The sequence below is a fragment of the Haemorhous mexicanus genome, chromosome 5, assembly GCF_027477595.1.
Source record: "Haemorhous mexicanus isolate bHaeMex1 chromosome 5, bHaeMex1.pri, whole genome shotgun sequence".
Lineage (NCBI taxonomy): Eukaryota > Metazoa > Chordata > Aves > Passeriformes > Fringillidae > Haemorhous > Haemorhous mexicanus.
The window spans coordinates 25,467,216-25,485,540 of NC_082345.1; the positions used below are offsets into that span (position 1 = coordinate 25,467,216).

Sequence of the window (18,325 nt, forward strand, 5' to 3'; positions counted from 1 at the left end):
ATCTCCTTTCTTCCTGTTCCCATTTCTCATCCTTTGACTTCTGTCTGATAAACTGCTCACCTTTTGAAGGCTGCTTCCTTAGCAAGAAGCCTGGGGAGAGAGCTGAAGGCTGCAGTCTGGGTACAAGTTGGGCAAATCCCACAGTGGCTCAGGAATCTGTTTTTCTTTGGCAGCAGAGCTGTTAAGAGGAGTTGGCACCAGAGACAGAACCATTGTCTAGTGTTGCTATTCTCTCTCCCCTTCAAGTCTTTAGCAACAACTGCATTTTCCCACCTATTTCAACTAACTTCTTTTCCCCTAAAGAAAGGATAGTCATTAGCATTTTTTTGCACTGTCAAATAGGACTTTTCTTACAAAAATTCTTCACGCTAAGGGGAAAGTGAAGAAAAGATATTGTTAACATGAAAGCCTTACTTAATATTTTACATTTCAAATACTGTAACTGCTTTTTTTCCCCCCCTCCTTCTCCTTTTTCTGAATTTTCAGTACACAGTTTAAACATCATTAATAGTATTGGTTGCTATGGTGTTGGGCAGGCAGAGGTGTCTGTACTTGAAACCTTGAACTACACTTAATGTTGTACAACAGCAGGGTCATGCCAACACCCTTGACTTTGACCCCATTTTTCCCAGTAAAATATAAAGACCATGCCTCCATTCCTTTTAGTTCTTGGGAGAGTTTTTTGGTTTTTTCCCCTGCAATGAGAAAAGGAAGTGTGAGCTAGAGAAAGGTGGAGATTATTAAAAAAAAAAAAAAGAAAAAGAAGAAAATACAAATTTAATAGACCCAGTGGAACCTTTCCAAAATCTTTGTTACATTAAGAGAAAGAGAATAAAAGAAGACAGCCCCCTGAAAAGTTTCACATGAGATTGTTTCTCATTTTCCCAAGCAGCTAAACATTTTAATAAACTAGGAAAATGAGACTGTAAAACCACAATATCTGACAGCAAGCCCCAGGGGCAGGAACCATTCCTGAAACTAATTTTAACTCATGTTTTAACGTTGATCAGATTTCATGCGGTGAGCGCCCCATTAAGCTGTCTCTCTGTTCTTAGAGAAAAGCTGGTTTCTTTTGTCGACTCAGAAGCTATTTTCTTTCCAGTCTATTGTCGTCACAGCATAGCAGGACTTTTCTGTCATTCATTTCTCTACAGCCCAAGAGATGCCCTGCCCCTGACATCTTCTCATCTGTTCTGTTTCCTTATGAGACAAGACATTTTCCACAAAAGTGGCACTTAACTGCTCCAGCAACGAAACCCAGCCTTAAACGGGTCCCCATGCAGCCACTCAAGGATTCAACCCGTTAAACATCTGATCTTCAACCATGCAAAAGGCACCAGGTCAATTCAGACCAGCTGAAGCCAGGATCCAAAGCAAGCTTTCAGTTTCTCTGCTTTGCTTTTACCCCAGGGAAGTGAAGCTGCTGTACCAGTTTCCTCACATGAATCGCATTTTGCTCGGATTGTCACCAGGACATCTATAGCCAGGTCCATCTTTTTAACTCAAAGTCTCTATTAACATCAGCTGAAAATCTGAATGGGGAAAAATGATATATCCAAGTAGTGTAGGTTTCTCTTGAAGACTCATTCCTTCTCACAAAACCGTATTTCATCTTCTGGTTGTACCCAAACCACTAGTCCTGTGGGGCAGGACTTCTTGGTGCTGCATCCCTCTTCCAATAGCTGGGTCCCTGTTTTGTGCCACATGAATTCTTGGCTGGCATAGCCGTGTGAGCCAAGGGCTTTCCACAACTCAAGGAATGGTAACTGGCATCAGCTCGCTCCTATGCCTGCTCAGAGTGAACTTCTACTTCAAAGGCCTGCAACAGAAGAAAGCAAGGCTGTGTGCTGCAACACAAGCTGACTAAATGCCAGTAAGAATGACCAGGTTGGAAAACAGCTCTGCAGGCTCCTGCCTTCTGATTTTTCCAGAAATTAAAATGCTCGTTCCTTTCTAGATCCCACTTCGCAGAGGTGGAAGGTCTTTCTGACGCCTTTCCTTTTAACTTTGTGTGCACTGTGTAGGAGATGCTGGTGCTTGGGGGTGGAAGGAGGTGACAGAGTGGCCAGTTTTCAAAATGGCAAAGCCACAGAGACAGTTGCCTTTGGCTCTTCCAGCCCACCAGCAGCAGGCTTAGTCACATCAGCATCATCAAAGCTGAGCAGCTCTTTAGAGAAAGGGCATTTGTCCTTTCATTTGGAGATTACAGGATCTCTCACAGATCCCAGCAGTCTGTTTTGAAATACTCTTTAAAGAAAAATACCTGTTTGTGGCACCACCTGCCATTTAAAACAGCCTCTCTGCCTTCCAGGTTTCCCTGCAAAACCCTCCCCCAGCCACTTAACTGTTTGTGCAAGGACAAAATGATGCCAAAGTTCATTCCCCAACAAGGACCATTGCCCAGCTTTCACACCGGGCACTGTATTGAGAAAAGGACCCTTCACAAATATGCCAGAGCCTGTAACCTACTTGGGTCCACTCCTTCCTCCTGTTACACTCAGCAGGGAGAGCAGGAAGGCAGAAAGCTGCTACTGGCACCTGGAGGGAAGCCCCACAGAGATAAAAAGCTCTTTGCCTTGCTGTTTCCATTCCCTCATGACTTAATTTTTTTGGTTGGGGACAGAAAAGATTATAAAGCTGTAACCTCTAATCCGCTCCTGAGCGCTCCTTCTCCATCTCTTCCTTCCTCCTCTCTTTCAGCCAGCTCTAATCCTTTATGTCTCTTCTCACTGATAGGAGCTGGACTCTAATCTCAGATGACAGGTTGGTAATTAGAGCAAGAGATTATCGTGACCCCACATCAAGAAGGTAAAAGAAGACGAATAATGCAGCACCATACAAGAACAAACCTTCAACATTCAATGTGGGAACCATCCCCATCTCACTCAGTTTCCCCCTGGCTCCCTTGCTCTATGTCCTCTCTTTTGTCCCAGCAGAGCAGGGAATTCCTGATTCTTTGTACTTCCTGCCCATCCCCCCTCTGCTGAGTAAGGACTATGCTTTTCCAGATTCATTCAGCCCAAAAATGGTCACATTTTGCATTTCTACAGACTTTGACTATGCAGAGACTCAGCAGGTCTGTGGCTGCAATGTGTGGGCAGTAGGGAAAGCACCAGTATGGAGGAAGAGGGCCTGCTCAGAGAGCCTGGAGCTACAACATGCTGCCACCCACCAGGAGCTGGGCACCAGGTATGCACACACAGGGCCCTTCTAGTCCAGCAAGATGCAGCCAGGGCACAGACCAGCAGCAGCAAGTCCTCATCTCTGCCCAGATGCCCAGCAGTCACTGTCCCATCCTTGATCTGCTCGGAAGGCATACTGCTCCCATCCCTTGCACATATCCCAGCTCAAATGAGAAGCTCATTCATGTGTCCAGCCCATCCTATCCATCTTTGGATCAGACCTTGTCTCTTGTCCTGTGTCACCAGTATTGAGCGAGGCCCAAGAAAGCCACCACAGAGCGCCAAGACCAGCAGGATGAAGGTGAAATTGGGAGCACCAAGCTTCTTCAGTGTCCCACTCCCTACAGGTGAACTGGTGTCACCTGGACCCGCTGCAGCTGAGCCTCAGGCATCACCAGCCAACAGCCTGCAGGCACCAGGAGGTGTTGGGATAGAGGTGGCAGTGGAGGGATCGAAACCTGCTGGGGAGAAAGCAAAGGAAGGTCAGAGGACACTTTTTACACCAGCACACAGCTAGAAGATTGGAGGCCTCCCCCTCACACCCCATCCCACACAGGGGTCCACCCTGCACCACAGAGCTCAGGACTGGTTGTTCACCCCAAGATGTCTTTTCTCAGCAAAGCCTCCCTCTGATACCCAAATCCAGCTCTAGCCCCTGCAGCCCAAGCCCACAGCTCACCCAGATCACAGGCAGGGAGATGGGCACTGCACCAGCCCCTGCTACATGGTTCTGCTGATGCTCTTTTCACCACCTAGCTGCTTCCCACCCCTCCCATCTCCAGCCAGGATCTTCCTACTCAGGCTCTGCAAATAACAACTTTAGGTTTGTTCACTCAAAGAGGAGAAGGTAAATCAAAGAAGAGTTTTGTTTGCAGTCAGCCTGAAGTGAACCTTTTTCTTTTTTCCCTTCAGTTTTCTCAGCAAAGCATAAAATGAAAAAACAAGCAGAATTTCCTTTCCTGAGTTTAAAAGAACATTTCTGTTCCTGTCCCTGAGGTAAAAGGTTAGCTTGTTCAGTCTCAAAATGGGAAATAAACAGCAATACTTTTGGCTTAGGAACTGTCCAAATAAAATGTTTTAAATGCTTTGTTTCTTCCCACTCACCCAAAAAGGTTTGCAACGTTTATAAGCGTTCACAAATATCTTCATGCTGTGGTGCCCCTCACCCAATAAGCCATGTGACGGTAAGGTTCCTGTCCCTCCCTCTAGCCCTCCTGCACCCCCCTGAGCTGCCTCCCCCTCCCAGCCTGTTGTCTGAGGGCTTACACAGCAGCAACACCCAGAGCACTCATGCCCCATACCTTGAGGGATCCTCCTGGGGCGAGAAGGGGCCGCTGAGCTCAATGACATTGAGTTTGTCCTCAAACACACCATAGCTGAGGGTGACCTACAAAGTATGGTGAGAAAGGAGTAGAGAGAATGACATGAGTTCAGGAGCAAGGACTTTGCTGTGGATGATAAAAACTCCCATTCTAGTTCTTTCTCTGCTGACTTAACCTCTGCCTTCCACATCTCTCCTGTCTTCCTTCCCATGATGGTCCATCCTACTAGTCTTTTGCAAGGCAGAGAGAGCACCATGTCAAAGGCCCTTTCCCAATCAATCACCATTTCTGCTTGTCCTTGGGCCACATTCTCCCAGGGATGCCCTCAATCCTCCCATCACCCCCCCTACATGTTCTCCCCACCACTGATGCCAGGGCACTGTGACTGGCAGCTGCGCTGCAGGCAACATCTGCTCCTTATTTCAAAGACACATTTGTCAGGAAAGCCTCCCCAGAAGAGCAGATGATTGATTCAATGCACATCACTGCCATCAGTGTAACAACGTGCCTGTAAGCCTCCTTCCACTCCTCCTTCCACACACACCTCCCTCTTGCTTCCCTTCCCCTCCTCACCTGCTGCATGAGCTGAGAGGTGGGGATGAGCTGCAGGTTCTCCAGGTGGGAGTGGAAGAGTGCATTGGGAATCAGCTGCCCACCGACTTTGCACTCGATGATGTAACCCACGGTGCAGTCATCCGGCAGGCGGATGAGCTCTGAAGTGCTCAGGAAGTTCCTGCCACTGGAAGAGAGTAGGGCTGCATGGGTTAGGAAAAGGGTAGGGGCAGATGTAGGCATCCACTTGGGCAGGAGATTACTGAAAACCAGAGTAAATCCTGTAACTAAGCAAGAAATTCCTGAGTTCCATCTGTAAATACTCGGGAATGGGCTTGCTCTTTCACCATTCCCAGCCATGCTGTCCCTGATACATAATCCAGGCCCTCGGTAAGCTGATGCAGAGAGCTGACAGACTTCATTGAGTCACTTCTCCATGTGTTTGGTGAAGTGCACTGAGCCCCTGGGGAGTCAGACAAGCCACCACAAGAGAAACAGTGGAAGCACATGGCCAGGTCCAGGGGGAAGTAAAAACAGGACATGCAACTTGGATACGGCATCTACTGTAATGTAACACCACATACTTGGCCACCTCTTCATGACAGGGTAAACCAAATTTTAAGGCTTCTGGAACTGGAATTATTTACATAGTATGAAGCACTGTCTACTACAACAACCCCCAGCAAACCGAAGTGTGTTTTAAGCATTTTAAAAACAGTAGTGGCAGACTTTATGCCAGTTTAGGCATTTTCTATCTGGGCCACTTTCACTTTACCCTCGATCACAGATCATTCTCTTGACTGTGTCTACCATAAAATACCTATCATGGGATTTGGCCAAAGCAGACACCTGGTGTGGATCAGATCTGCCCTCCTGGGTATGCTCAGATCTGCTTAAGGCTGGTTAAGGCACAGCCAATGCTCACCAGTGTATGTGCTTGTGGTATAACCTAGGGCATCATCTTGTTCTAGGCTGGGATAACACAACCTTGGGACCTACCTCTGTTCTCCAAGCATCAAGCTGAGGAAATGACAGCGGACACCTGAGAAGCCAAAGAGGGTTTGGGGTGAGGGAACAGAAAATCAGCTCAGGAGGGAGGTATGGAAATCTGGAAAGAGGCAGATGAAGGGGAGATAAGATAGGCAGATGGGAAAAGAGTCACACAAATCTAAAAGGGATTGGAAGGAGTGTGGGGAGTAACCAAAAGCCTTAAGGAGACGGGGAGAGAGTACATCATCCTGTGACCATGTTTACTGATGTGCCTGCTCTTGCAGTTTTCAATCAGTTGGCAGACCCACCCACTACATCCTTCCTCCAGTCTCACATCTTGCAGACATGCAGCACACGGCACTCTGCACCTTTGCAAACACCACATGCACAAATCCAGGTCTGAAACTGCCAGGAATTAATGTGCAGCCACGTTGCTCGTCCCCAAAGGCTCCCACACTCCCCAGCTCACCTGGCCCAGGGCACCATCTTCCTTGCCAGCTTGCGGCTGATGCAGAACCCGGCCCCTCCCGTGGCAAACCAGAAGCGCACGGATTTCTGGAGAGAAACACCAGACAACATCAATGGCAGAGGCTCAGACAATCCCATACTCCCAGAGGTGGGAATGCTGGAAACCCAGCTTCGATGTCAGGACAAACACAGCCCTATTGTCACCCCAGCCCCCTGACTGCTGCCCAGAGGAAGGACTTTCTCACAGTACAGCATGGATTTTCACTTCCTCATAACTGGAACAGCCAGTTGCTCCTGCTGGCAGCAACAGGTGGGGTGCCTAGGGCATGCTTTTGTCCTGTCAGACACGTACTCAATGGCAGAGCAGCAACATGGGACTCTGCCCCTTGGATGATCAAATTTAGTCAACACTTTACAGCCATGTTTAGACAAGATGGCAAGTTTTCAGCTGTTGTCATTCCTCTTGGGACCTGTCTCTCCTTGCAATACTGTGCTGGTTTTGGCCAGGGTAGAGTTAACTTTTTTCATGGTGGCTGGTGTGGGGCTGTGTTTTGGATTTGTGCTGAATATGGCACTGACAATACAGGGATGGTTTTGTTATTGCTAAGCAGGGTTTACACAACAGCCAGGGCCTTTTTTGCTTTCCTACTGGAACACAGTGAGGAAACTGAGGGTGCAAGAGAGATTGTGAGGAGACACTGCCAGGACAGGTGACCCCAAGTGACCAAAGGGATTTTTCATATGACACCATGCTTAGTATATAAAGTGTGGGGAGAAGGAGGATGGGGAGGGACATTTTGAATGATGGTGTTTGTCTTCCCAAGTCACCACGATGTGTGATGGGGCCCTGGAGGTGGCTGAACACCTGCCTGCCCGTGGGAAACAGTGACTTAATTCCTTGTTTTACTTTGCTTTGCCTGTCTTTATCTCAACCCATGAGTTTTTTGCCTTTTGCCCTTTCGATTCTCTCCCCAGTCCCTCTGGTGGGAGGGTGAGTGAACAGCTGCATGGGGCTTGGCTGCTGGCTGGGGTTAAACTATGACAAATGTGAGCCAGAGCACCAAAACACCCCACTGCCCCCAGCCCACCATCAGCACCACCACAGGCTGTACCGTCTGGTTGTTTGGCAGCGTTTCGGAGGCCCAGATGGGTCGGTTCAGGCTGGGTTTGCCCAGGTAAATATCCCGTGTCTCCGCGTAGGAGGACAAGAGCTTCAGGAGTGCCCAAGGGTTCAGGTAGTTGTCATCATCCAAGTGGCAAAACCAGCTGGGGCAGACAGGAAGACACAAGAAGTTTGCAGTAAGGAGGGTGCCCCTGCCCTCGGGGGTCCCCCCACAGCAGCCCTGCCTCACCTCAGGCCGCTGGCCAGGAAGGCGTCGAACTCTGCAGCCATCTTGCAGGACAGGGCCAGGTGGCTGTGCTCGGCAGAGCAGTTGGTGAAGATCACATGGCCACCTGCCAGAGGAGGAAAAGCTCAGAGCCAGCCCACTTTGCACGGTCACAGGGAGGACATCTGGGCAGGAGGGAAGCGGTTTGTTCACAGACAGCCTCCTCATGGCCCCCCAAAAGAGGGCCATCCAAGCCCATGGAGACACGGGTTCCACTCCTCCCCCTACCAGAAGATGAAACATGGACACAGCCAAGCAATTTGGCCAAGACTAGTATGCCTGCCATCCACACTTCCACCGTACCCACTGCCAACCATGATGCAGAGATTGAGGGGCTCTGTCATGTGCCACTTCTACCCATGGATGCTTTAAAGCAGACAGCACCCTGCCTCCAGCTGGCTGCATGCCCTGGGGTAAGCCAGCTACACCAAACCATCACCACCTCAGGACACAGCAAGGGACATGTTTCATTGGGCAGTGCTGGTGCAGGACAGCCAGCTCTCACACCAGACCCCCTCTCAAGGCCAGGACAGCTCAGGAGGTGAAGGTAGAGTAGAAAGGTGGTGTCATAGGACAGGTCATTACCCATTCTCCTTTTCAAGGAACCATCTTCTTCATCAGTGAAGATGTAGGTCTGGGAAAACAATGAAAAGAGATTACTCTTGGGGATGGAGCTGGTGCTGTTCCTGTCTGCCCACTTCTTCCTCCCACAGCTGGACACACTTGACATAGTTACCCCACTGCATGCTCTGCTGCTGTACCCACTCCCAGGCAGCAGATGAATAGAAGGATGACTGAGCTCCCCCTTCCTGCACAACCATCAGCACTTGTGTGGCTTCGTTTTCACCTCCATCCCACTGCCTTGGGAACAGGGGACCCATGACACTGAGTGAGGGGGTGAGGTAGCCCTGGATTAGGTGTCAGTGGTAAAAAAATTAAGGCATTGTGGTTAAATGACGCTTGGGTTAAAAGAACATCTGTTTGTGTGAGAAGTGTGCACAGCCCCCTGCCACTTTCTGCCCCCTCCTCCTCCTCTTCCTCCACTCCCAGGCTTCTCTAATCCCCCTTGCTGCCATTATGTGGCACATCTCTCCCTGTTCAGAGCCAGGCGAGGATCAGGGCTGGTGGAGAAAAGCTTTCCTCAGGCAGAAAATTAGCTTCCATGAAATGAAAAAGGAGTCGCGAGCCATAAACAGCCTCCCCACCAGCTGCCCACAGGCTGGTTAAACACAGCACCTGCACAGGTACAAAGGGAACAAGGCAGGCAGACAGCAGCTCCAGGAGCCATCACTGCTCCCAAAGGCAGGGAGACACAAGTCTCCACACCTCCCACACCCACCCAACATTTGGGAGATACCCCTATCTAGAGGACGTAGCAGGAGAAAGGTTGTGTATGTGAAAATAAGGCAGTGAAGGACCCTCAGAGGTACCTGGCTCAAGCAGACAGCAGGATGGTTTCCTGATCTCAGCTGGATGAGCTACAGGCTCGGTGAATTACCCTCTGAGAGCTGAGCTGCAGCAATGGAGCATGCACACATTCCTACCCCACCCTACCAGTAAAGTCACTTAGTTAACACCACTTTTAAGGGGATCACGTGACAAGCAGCAATTAGCCAAGTCCCAGGTAAAGGAACTGCTCTGGTTCAGGGGATCATATCACAACCTTCAGGCAAGGCAGGGATTGTCAGCAGCACGGGATTTCCCTTGCCAGCATGTCAGAGTTAGAAATTTCCACTATGGCAAATATTTTCATCTTAAGAAAAACAAAATCTGAAGCTGTTGAAACTTTCTGACATTTCCAAAAAAAAAAAACCCCAAGAAATATTGTTGCTGGAAATTACTCGCAGATATAAAACCATCTTGATATCACGTGTCTAACATCACATTTGATTGACCTAAAATAGCAAGATGCATCTTTTCCAAATTTTCTGCTTGTAAAAACATTCTGAGGTACCCAGTTTTCTTTCGATGCAAGATGAGAAATGTTGGGAGTTTTTTTGCAGACATCCTACATGTTCCTATGGAACACAAGGATGAAAGTACACTGTCACCACAGGCAACACCAGACTGTCCAAAATAACTGGGAAAAGGGAAATATGAGTGTGAGGACTAGGCAAGTCCGATTTTTCTGACACTTTCAAACTCTGATCTCCATGGCACACATGGCTGTGCTTGAGAAAAGCAAAAGATCACAACAGCACATGCAGCTGCCCCCATCCTTGGCTCACCATCCCTCATACACCTGAGGGTGGGAAACCTGGCACAGCAGTTGCTGCCAGAGACGAAGCACAGAAAGCATCCCTCCATTCTGGAGTGGAGAAGATGTCTCCATCTCTCCTCCATTCTGGAGTGGAGAAGTGTAAGAAAGGAGGTTGCTGGACAGCAGTGCGAGCAGTGATATGGAGCCACTATGTCAAACAGCTTTTTCTGGCAGCTCTTCATTAACATAATGGATAAACATTAGACTTTGAGACCTCCTCTCCCCAAACTGGGGAAATAGCCTAGCAATAAAAAACTAGCAAAAGGGAATAAAGATGTGGAACCTGACAATCCAGGGCCATGTTCATCGCCTAAGCTCCCAGGGTATCATTTCTCTATGAAGAAACCCTCTCCAAAATGCAAGCACATCAGCAGGATTACTGTTCTGTCCTGCACAGAGAACAGATTCAACATCTGGGGTGCGTTCACATCACTGGAAATCTGAAAGCCAGTTCAGGATGGGCCATTCAAAGGTTTCCTTCCAATTGGCTGGGTGTGTGGGCTTCTAAAAGGAGGAGAAGTGCTAGATATAGTTCACATTACCACACCACACCAGAAAGCTGGACTTATCTCCACCAAAACTACTGGGGCCAGGAGTGTAAGTCACTCCAAGGTTCTGCCCAGCTAAACAATCATCAAAACCCACACTCTCTATTTTGATAAGCTTTTGCTGAGGAAAAGGCCTTTCACTAAAATGGCTTTCACATCAATCTCCAGTGGGAAGTTTGTCATGGATCAGTTCTCAGGAGGCAGAGCATGGTCCAGCAAAGAGTGCCCATCTCACACTTCTCCATCTCTCACCAACTGCATGTCTTCAGATTAAACTTCAGAGCAGTTTCAGAGACAATCTCTCTTATCTTCTACCCCAACAGAGTCCAACACAGAGGATTTTTAATTTGGCTCCCACACAGTCTGTCCTTGCCATCAAAACCACAGCTGTTCCTACCTCCTGTTACAGTCACCTAAGCCTGACCTGGGAGGTCTGGGTCTCTTCCTCCAGGAGGAAACCATGCAGGTATCCAGATCTGAAGCCAGGCTTGGCATCAGCAACACAGCCAGCTGCTAAAATTTTCCTGCTGGCCACCAGTGGAGAAACTCTCACTGAATTGGTCTCCAGCCATGATTGAGGGCAAGTGAGACAGTAAGATGCTGGATCAGCCCTAGGAGAAGGCAGCCTCTGCACATCAGGACTTCTGAGACCTGAATTTCTCCAGGACTAATTCCTAAAGCCTCTGTCTCTCCATAAGGACTCAGTAATAGGAGGTCTGGTGCACTATTCCTGTCCCTACAACAATTAAATGTCCTTTGCAAATTGAAAGCTGTCCTGTTTTTGCTAAGTGAGGCTTTCTATATTGTCACATTTTCAAAACTAACCCTTTCCTGTAAATTTAAAACACCCCTTAAGCAGGAATGTATTAAAAAAAAAGTTTTTGACTTTCACGTACTTCTCTTTACCTCCCTTTCTGCTCCCACTCCCCTCAAAGCCATTTCATAAAAAAGAAGAAGAAAAACACAGAAAATTGAGGAGGGAGAAGGAAAAAATCAAGCTTGCAACAAAAACTGGTAACACTGAAAAAACTGTTTAAAAATAAGTGACACACCCATTCTACCCCTTCCTTCCTATTTTTCTGCTCAGTCTGTGTAGCTTTCCAGAGGCTGGCAGCAGTATGGAAAATTCAACACCTCTTCCAAGGTTTGGACATCACTTGCATTCCAGAGGGGATCAGATGAGTCTGGGGAGCTAGTATCTAATTTCTGTCATCAGCAGAACAGCCAGGCACCGATTTGTCAAAGGAAGGACAGGTGAATTGCTCCTTAAAAACCCACTGGGAAGGCCCCACAAGCAATATCCTAATGCCAGTGCAGCCAAGTGGTTGGGTTTGGTTTCTTCAAGGAGCTGCTGGGCTGGAGCTGGCTGGAGAGGAGAAGTGCCTCTGCAGGAGGAAGCAGGGCATCTCAGACGCTGAGAGGGACACACAGCCAGGAGAGGAAGCGTGCTCAAAATAGGACATGGCTTCCTGTGACGACCGCAGCAGACCAGACAGTTGCAGCACCACGAAGTGGAAAACCACCCTCACCCAGCAAACCCTGCACTGCTTTGGGCACTCTCCTACCCAGCACCTCCGCCCCCGTCCCCTTCCTTGCTGGGGCCTGATTTTGCCTTATAGGCACCCATCACACACAGGCAGAGGAAAAAAAAAAAAAAAACAAAAAACCAAAACCTTCTTCAGGGCAGCCACAGGATTTCTTCTTTCCTGAGGAGCAGCTCTGCAAGGGAGGGAGAAAAGCACCAGAGCTCTGGGGAATGCTCCTGCCCAGCAGTGAGCCAGCCTGCACAGCACCACTAATGGGGTGCCCTGCATCAGTTTCTCTAGCAGGAAGGAAACTCTCCAAACTGCTTGAGCAAAGGATGGAAACATCAGGTCCTCAGTTAAAAAAAAAAGAAAAAAGTCAAAAATACACCCACAACACTTCAAGATCATGCACATGAAAGCATATGCCCAAGAAGGGAAAGTAGGGACTGTGCTGATGTGCTGGGGGGTGAACAGGGCTCACTACAGGAGGTCCTCCAGGAGCCTGTCTGCCTTGTTCTCTTGCCCACTGCACTGCACCTTCCCAGGGCAATGGGTCCCCAGGCACAGTGTAGGCATGCTGACAAAGGGCCAGGAGAGCCTGTCAGCTCCAAACCCAACAAACTCATGGCACCAGGAGAAATGGAAAGCCACCATTTCATACAGACACAGGATGGTCTGTGCATTCAGTCAGGCATGGCATCTTCACCAGCCCTTCCCAGGAAGCAGCTACTGGTGAAACCATTTTGCTGGGTAGCATCTCCCTTTGAATGTGACGTGAGAAATAGGGAAAATGAGGCAAAGTACTGAGGGGCACTACAGTGCCCAGCCTCCCCTTCCTTTGGCTTTTATCCCCTTGCCCTGACACCCCATGCCTGCCCCATTACTAACACCTTTTCTCTAGTCAGAATCCACACACTCTCACCTGTTCACTGGCCTGGGATATCCACGTGTCCAGGAGCAGCTCCATCCTGCTCTGGTGAAACCTCTTGGTTGTCTTCACAGCTATGAAAATGTCCCCAAGCGTCAGGCCTCCCTCACTCCTATATCCCTCCGGAGGATGAAGTCCGAGGTCCTTCTGCCCCCTGCCACCAGCTCCCTCAGGGCTCCCTTCGCTCTGCTGCTCTGGCTTCTCCAACATCCCCTCCCCGACCCCGGGGTACTGAGACGCTTCCCGAGCCCCGTGGAGCCGCATGGAGAGAAGAGCCACACTGGCAAGGAAGACTGCGGCTCCAGAGACACCGCGGAGGAGCCGACGGCCCATGGCTCCCGAACCGATCCTGCCGCAGCCCGTATCCTCCTGAACAAGGACAAGCTCGCCTGTACCTCCACGTGACGCTGTCCGCTCTTCTCGAAGCCTCCGAGGGGTTGAGAACTGTTAAGAGCAAGGTCTGAACAGATGTGGTCAAGGAACAGGGTGGGCAAAGACCAGGAAGCCAAAGAGTCAGCAGAGCTGAAGGATCCCGCTGAAGCAGGGGGGGTTTTCACAGACTACGGAGAGCTCAGTGACCCAGCGAGGCAGGGACACACGGCTGGAAAACACTCCGAGGCGACGGCACGTGGCTGGCACAGCCTGCCAGGAGGAAAGCGAGCATCTCTGCTCCCGACGGAGAGGCCGAGTGTCCCAGGCTGGGTGTTGAGGGGGCGACAAAGGAGATCAGAGCCATGAGGGGAAAGTCTGGACCGAAGACATCAGAAGACACCAGCGCACAGAGGCGAGCCGGCAGCAGGGCGGCGGGGACGCGGTACAGCGGGGCTCCTCGCCACCTGCTGCCCCCGCAGCCCCGGTCCCTCCGCAGCCCCCGCCCTCCCCCCGCAGCCCCGGTCCCGCCTCCGGGCACGGGGCGGGGCGCCGGCCCCGGGAGGAAGGATGGAGCGGGGAGGCCTGCGTCTGACAGCGGGTTTGCCTCAGCAGCGCATCCCCACTCTGGGACACCTGCGAGGTGACAAACGGCAGGTCTGGGAGGACAAACCTGTTGCTTGACTGATTTCCCCACTTCTCTGTGACAGCTCGGCCCGATCTCCGCAGGCCTGCTCATCCCCCTGCTCTTGAGAGAGGAGGGGACGGTGACACTGATGTGGGCTCAGGTGAAGTTAAGGTGCGGGGTCCTCTGTCGTTCTTGCAAAGAACGATTTTTCCCCAGGAATTCCCTCAGCCCCAAACTTTTCCTATGGATGCAGGTCTGAGTTGCTGCTCCTGCCTTTTCGTCCCAGCTTGCCTCTCAAAGCAGAATTGTGTGTTCCCTGCTGCCCCTCCTGCCGCCACACCCCAGAGAATCAAGCTGAGGTGTGACCGCCACTTCTGACACCCATCTCCCTAAACCAGACTCTGCTCTGGGAGGTCCCTTTTCCTCTGCCTCCAGCCCTGCAACCCCCACCAGGATACCCAAGAGCATTCTGCTGCCCAGGTGGCTGCAGAACCAGTGACATTCACAGAAGAGGTGCACCAGCAAGCAAAAGCACAAGGAAGGGCCTACTGCCTCCCTTCCAGCTGTAGAATCACAGAATTACTTGGGTTGGAAGGAACCTTAAAAATCATCCAGTTCCAAGCCCACTGCCATGGGCAGGGACACCTTCCACTAGACCTGGTTGTTCAGAGCCCATCAAACCCAGCCTTGAACACTTCTGTGGGAGCTCAGGGTGGGGGCAGGGGGTGCAGTGTCACTGCTGAGTTTATGTCTCACCCAGGCCTTTGCCCCCTGCAGCAGGGCTGAGCTCAGCCATTTGTCCCTTGTGGCTTTCATGCTGTCCAAGATTCCCTTTCCTTTACCAGGGAGAGTGTAGCCTTACTCTCCCTGGGAAAGGAAAGGGAATGTCCTCTCTCTTTGGAAAACCTCAGAGACCTGCAGGCACAGCAGCAAAGTGGCACCTCCAGCTCCTTCCTCACCCCCCACCTTCAAAACTGGTCTCCCCTAAGCCACCTTCACTTCCAGCCCTCTGGGTGCCAGCAAGGGACAGGGATATCAGAAGACAGAGACAAGGACAGAGACCACCATGGAAGGGAAGTTTTGGGGTGAATGTCACAGATTGCTGCATGCTTTTGCTGGTTCAGTTAGATACAGGGTAGGTGACCATGCAGTCCCCTTCACACTACCTGCAGGCCACTTTACAGAGTAGCCAGAGAGATCCAGAGAGACATCCAGCCCAGAAGGGGGGATGATATCCATGTCCCCATCTCAGCTTCCCTGTGCAGCAAGCGTGGGGACAGCAGGATGAGCGTGCTCTATATAAGCTGCCAAAATCAGAGCGCCTCCTCAGGGAGCTACAAGCTGTGGGCATCCAATCTCAGCATAGCGAAAAAATAAAAAGTAATAAGTTGGGGCCCAGGAGAATTGGCGGGGGTGTGGAATGGCTCCATGTGGAAAAGGAAGGACAGCCCGCCCCATGCACATGTCAGATCATGGGACCTTAGAACAGAGGGGCAGGGCAGCCTGCCAGGGTCCCTCTGTACCACACTCCCACCGTGTGTCCAGCCAGCCACAGGCACTTCCCAGGTACTCAGGGAAGATCTCCCTGTAGGGCTAAAGCCATGTGCTCAGTTTCTCCACATCTCAGACATACTTTCACTCTGCCCATGTCGCTGGCTACAACTTTTTACTTTTGTAAGGAAGAAACCACTGAATCCACTTCTCTTCCCTCCTCCTCTGTATTTCTCTAAGTCTCAAAGACTCCTGCCTTCCCCTGAAGCAAGAACATCTCCAGAGCATCTCCCATATCCCTTTGGAGAGTCCCTGCAGGTTTTATTTTTAGATCCCTTTGAATACTGATGCGTTCCTACACTGATTTGGGGCACGGAGGGAGTCATTCACCTTCAGGCCTTATATTACTGCAGGGATGTGAACCTGGTGTGATTGGGATTGCTCACATGGCTGGTCAATGCTTCTGAACCAGAAATTAACCTCCCTGAGTGCTCCAGCCACATGCCAGCAGCCTCAGGCACCTGTAAAGGAATCTTCTATAGCTCCAAGGCATCCTGCAGCACCTCCCAGCTCTGGCTTAGGAGATCATTTAGGAGGCACAGGTAGGGCACAGGCAGGCCCCTTAGTGATGGCCCCAGAAGACATTACAAATACAATTCAAAGCTACCTCATACAGACCATGGTGCCAGGAAACTCTGCTGGGACAGGAGCCCACTGTGGACTTCCCAGGGTGGCACATGTGCCACCTCGACAATCTCCTCCCTGGAGAGAAAATCTTGCTCTCAGTGACTCTTTACAGGGGTTTGCACAAGGCTGTTACAGCTGGTAATTGGTGCCCAGGGCTGCTAATTGCATTGTGCCTGTTACCTAACCCATGACTCATTCCTCCAAGCAGGCAGCCACCCCCCTAGGAGGTAAAAAAAAGGTGGGCTGGGGAGTGCAGGGCAGAGAGGGTCATTTATGTTTGCCTTGAAGCCCTCTGCTCCACTTCTCACCCATGTCCAGAACAGGTTAAGGCTGGATTTTGAAAGCCTTAGGGGAGAGAAGCTGGATAAAGAGAGAGCATGGAAACCCGGGAGCAGGGAAGGCAGTGCTGCTGCTGCTTGGCTGGCTGGGCAGTGCCAGCCTGCCTCCCAGCAGCCTCCCTTTGCCTCCTTTTCCCTGTGGTTGAGAGCACTGATGGCCCAGGGAAGTGCTGGGGGATGCAATTCTTTGGGAGGGCAGCAAGGGCTAAGCTGGGAGCACAGCCTGACTACCCAGGATGGAGGGGCTGCTTTTAACCCCCTTCAGCCCAGCCCAGAGGGCTGGGGCTGGTTTCCAGTGCCAGCAGAGGCAAGTTTGAAGTCACACTGCCTCACACACAGTGTTTTCCTTGAATACTCAAGTGCTACTTTTGCCCAGCAAAGATGCAAATTCCAATCTCCAAATCCATGACAGGGTGAATGGGAACTTGTTTTGGGACTTGTCTTCTCATCAGCTCAACAAGAATCCCACTTTGTTTGCCTGCAGGGCAAGCACCCTGCCAGGGGACTGGCTGTGCTGTAATGCTGAGGCTGCATCCCCTGAAGTGGATGCCACTTGGGAGCTGTCATCTGGAGCCCTGTATATGCCAGCTCCCCCTTCCCTGAGAGAAGAGTTGCATGGCTCCAGGGCAGAGCGAGGACTTTGCTCTACATTTTTGTGACTGCAAGTTAAAATCTTCATTTTCTTTCCTCCCCCCTTCACTCTCGTCCTCATAAAAGACACAGGCAACTGGTTTAGAGCCTGAAATAACACCTCACAGGGGACTCGTGAAGATCAGCAAGTTAATCTTTGCTCAGAGCTTCGCAAGTGCATGGCACCAGCAGTGCCAAACCACAGGGGCAAGGGGGACACAGAGAGGACCTGACTCTGGTGCTGGTTGCCCATCTTCTCCCACTGACCCCAGCATCAGCAGACTCTGCCTGACCTCATGCCCCAAGAGCCCCAAGCCTCCCAGAGCCACAGACTTCATTTTCCTCTGGCATGCCTCAGGAAAAACCACCTACCACCACAACCACGACCTCTCCCCAGCGTGTGTATTCTGGCACCCCTTTCCTATGGCATCTACTAATGGTGGCTGCATAACAGGATCCAGGACGATGCAGTTTAAATGAGCACTGCTGTGGCTACCCAAAGCCTCCATCTTCCCCCTGCCAGAGTCTGAACCTACTCTGAGCCCCATGTCAGGGTGAGAACCCCACCTCGCAGGGGCACTGTCCCCCTTTCTCCCAGCAGCATGGCTGGGCTCAGTTTCCTTGCTGCCCCCCAGGAGGGTGAGGTAGCTGGCTTGTCACGTCATGCTATCCAGGGCATGGAGGGATGCAAAGCTCCAGGGACCCCAGCCAGACACAATTCAAAACTCAAGTGAGCTTTTCCCTGGAGAAAGTACCCTGACCAGCATCAGTTCTGGGGAGAGCAAGGGAAAAAAACCTGAAAACCAGGGGCCAAGTAGAAAAGGGAGGGGACTTAGTCACGGCACACTTAGCCTGTCCTCTCCCCACACTTTTTGCTGCCCTACAAGAGCAACAGCAGTGCTCCCTCCTTCCCCTGGAGGTCGGGGCAGTTGGGTCTCACCTAAAGGAGGAGAAAAATATCCCATTGTGCTTCACCCACACCTTCCCAGTAACACACAAGCCCACAGCCTGCCACCCA

At 50.8% G+C, this 18,325-nt stretch overlaps 1 protein-coding gene across 5 annotated transcripts; it reads right to left on the minus strand.

The window, feature by feature from the left end:
- Nucleotides 1-656: 656 nt before the first annotated feature.
- MFNG (MFNG O-fucosylpeptide 3-beta-N-acetylglucosaminyltransferase) lies at nucleotides 657-14,049 on the minus strand. 5 transcript variants are annotated; one of them, XR_009486513.1, is made up of 9 exons: nucleotides 13,159-14,049; nucleotides 8,488-8,536; nucleotides 7,867-7,969; nucleotides 7,627-7,780; nucleotides 6,516-6,601; nucleotides 5,078-5,243; nucleotides 4,484-4,569; nucleotides 3,404-3,643; nucleotides 657-1,819 (listed from the first exon to the last, which is right to left on the minus strand). XR_009486513.1 is itself a non-coding variant. In XM_059846382.1 (8 exons), exons 1-8 carry the CDS (start codon nucleotides 13,495-13,497, stop codon nucleotides 3,574-3,576), a joined length of 1,053 nt encoding a protein of 350 aa, XP_059702365.1. In that variant the 5' UTR covers nucleotides 13,498-14,049; the 3' UTR covers nucleotides 657-3,573. The 5 variants fall into 5 exon arrangements, 3 of the variants coding, with proteins under 3 accessions (XP_059702365.1, XP_059702366.1, XP_059702367.1); XR_009486512.1 differs by having other exon boundaries at nucleotides 3,173-3,643; XM_059846382.1 differs by having other exon boundaries at nucleotides 657-3,643.
- Between the last annotated feature and the right edge of the window lie 4,276 nt (nucleotides 14,050-18,325).

What these genes read in the sequence shown, in the direction of transcription:
- MFNG (XM_059846382.1), bottom strand. Translation starts at nt 13,497, where the DNA reads ATGGGCCGTCGGCTCCTCCGCGGTGTCTCTGGAGCCGCAGTCTTCCTT. An exon ending in TTCCTGGCCAGCGGCCTGAG is followed by an intron (nt 7,781 to 7,866) that starts GTGAGGCAGGGC and finishes TGTCTGCCCCAG; the next exon opens with CTGGTTTTGCCACTTGGATG. An exon ending in AAGATGGTGCCCTGGGCCAG is followed by an intron (nt 5,244 to 6,515) that starts GTGAGCTGGGGA and finishes ACTCTCTTCCAG; the next exon opens with TGGCAGGAACTTCCTGAGCA.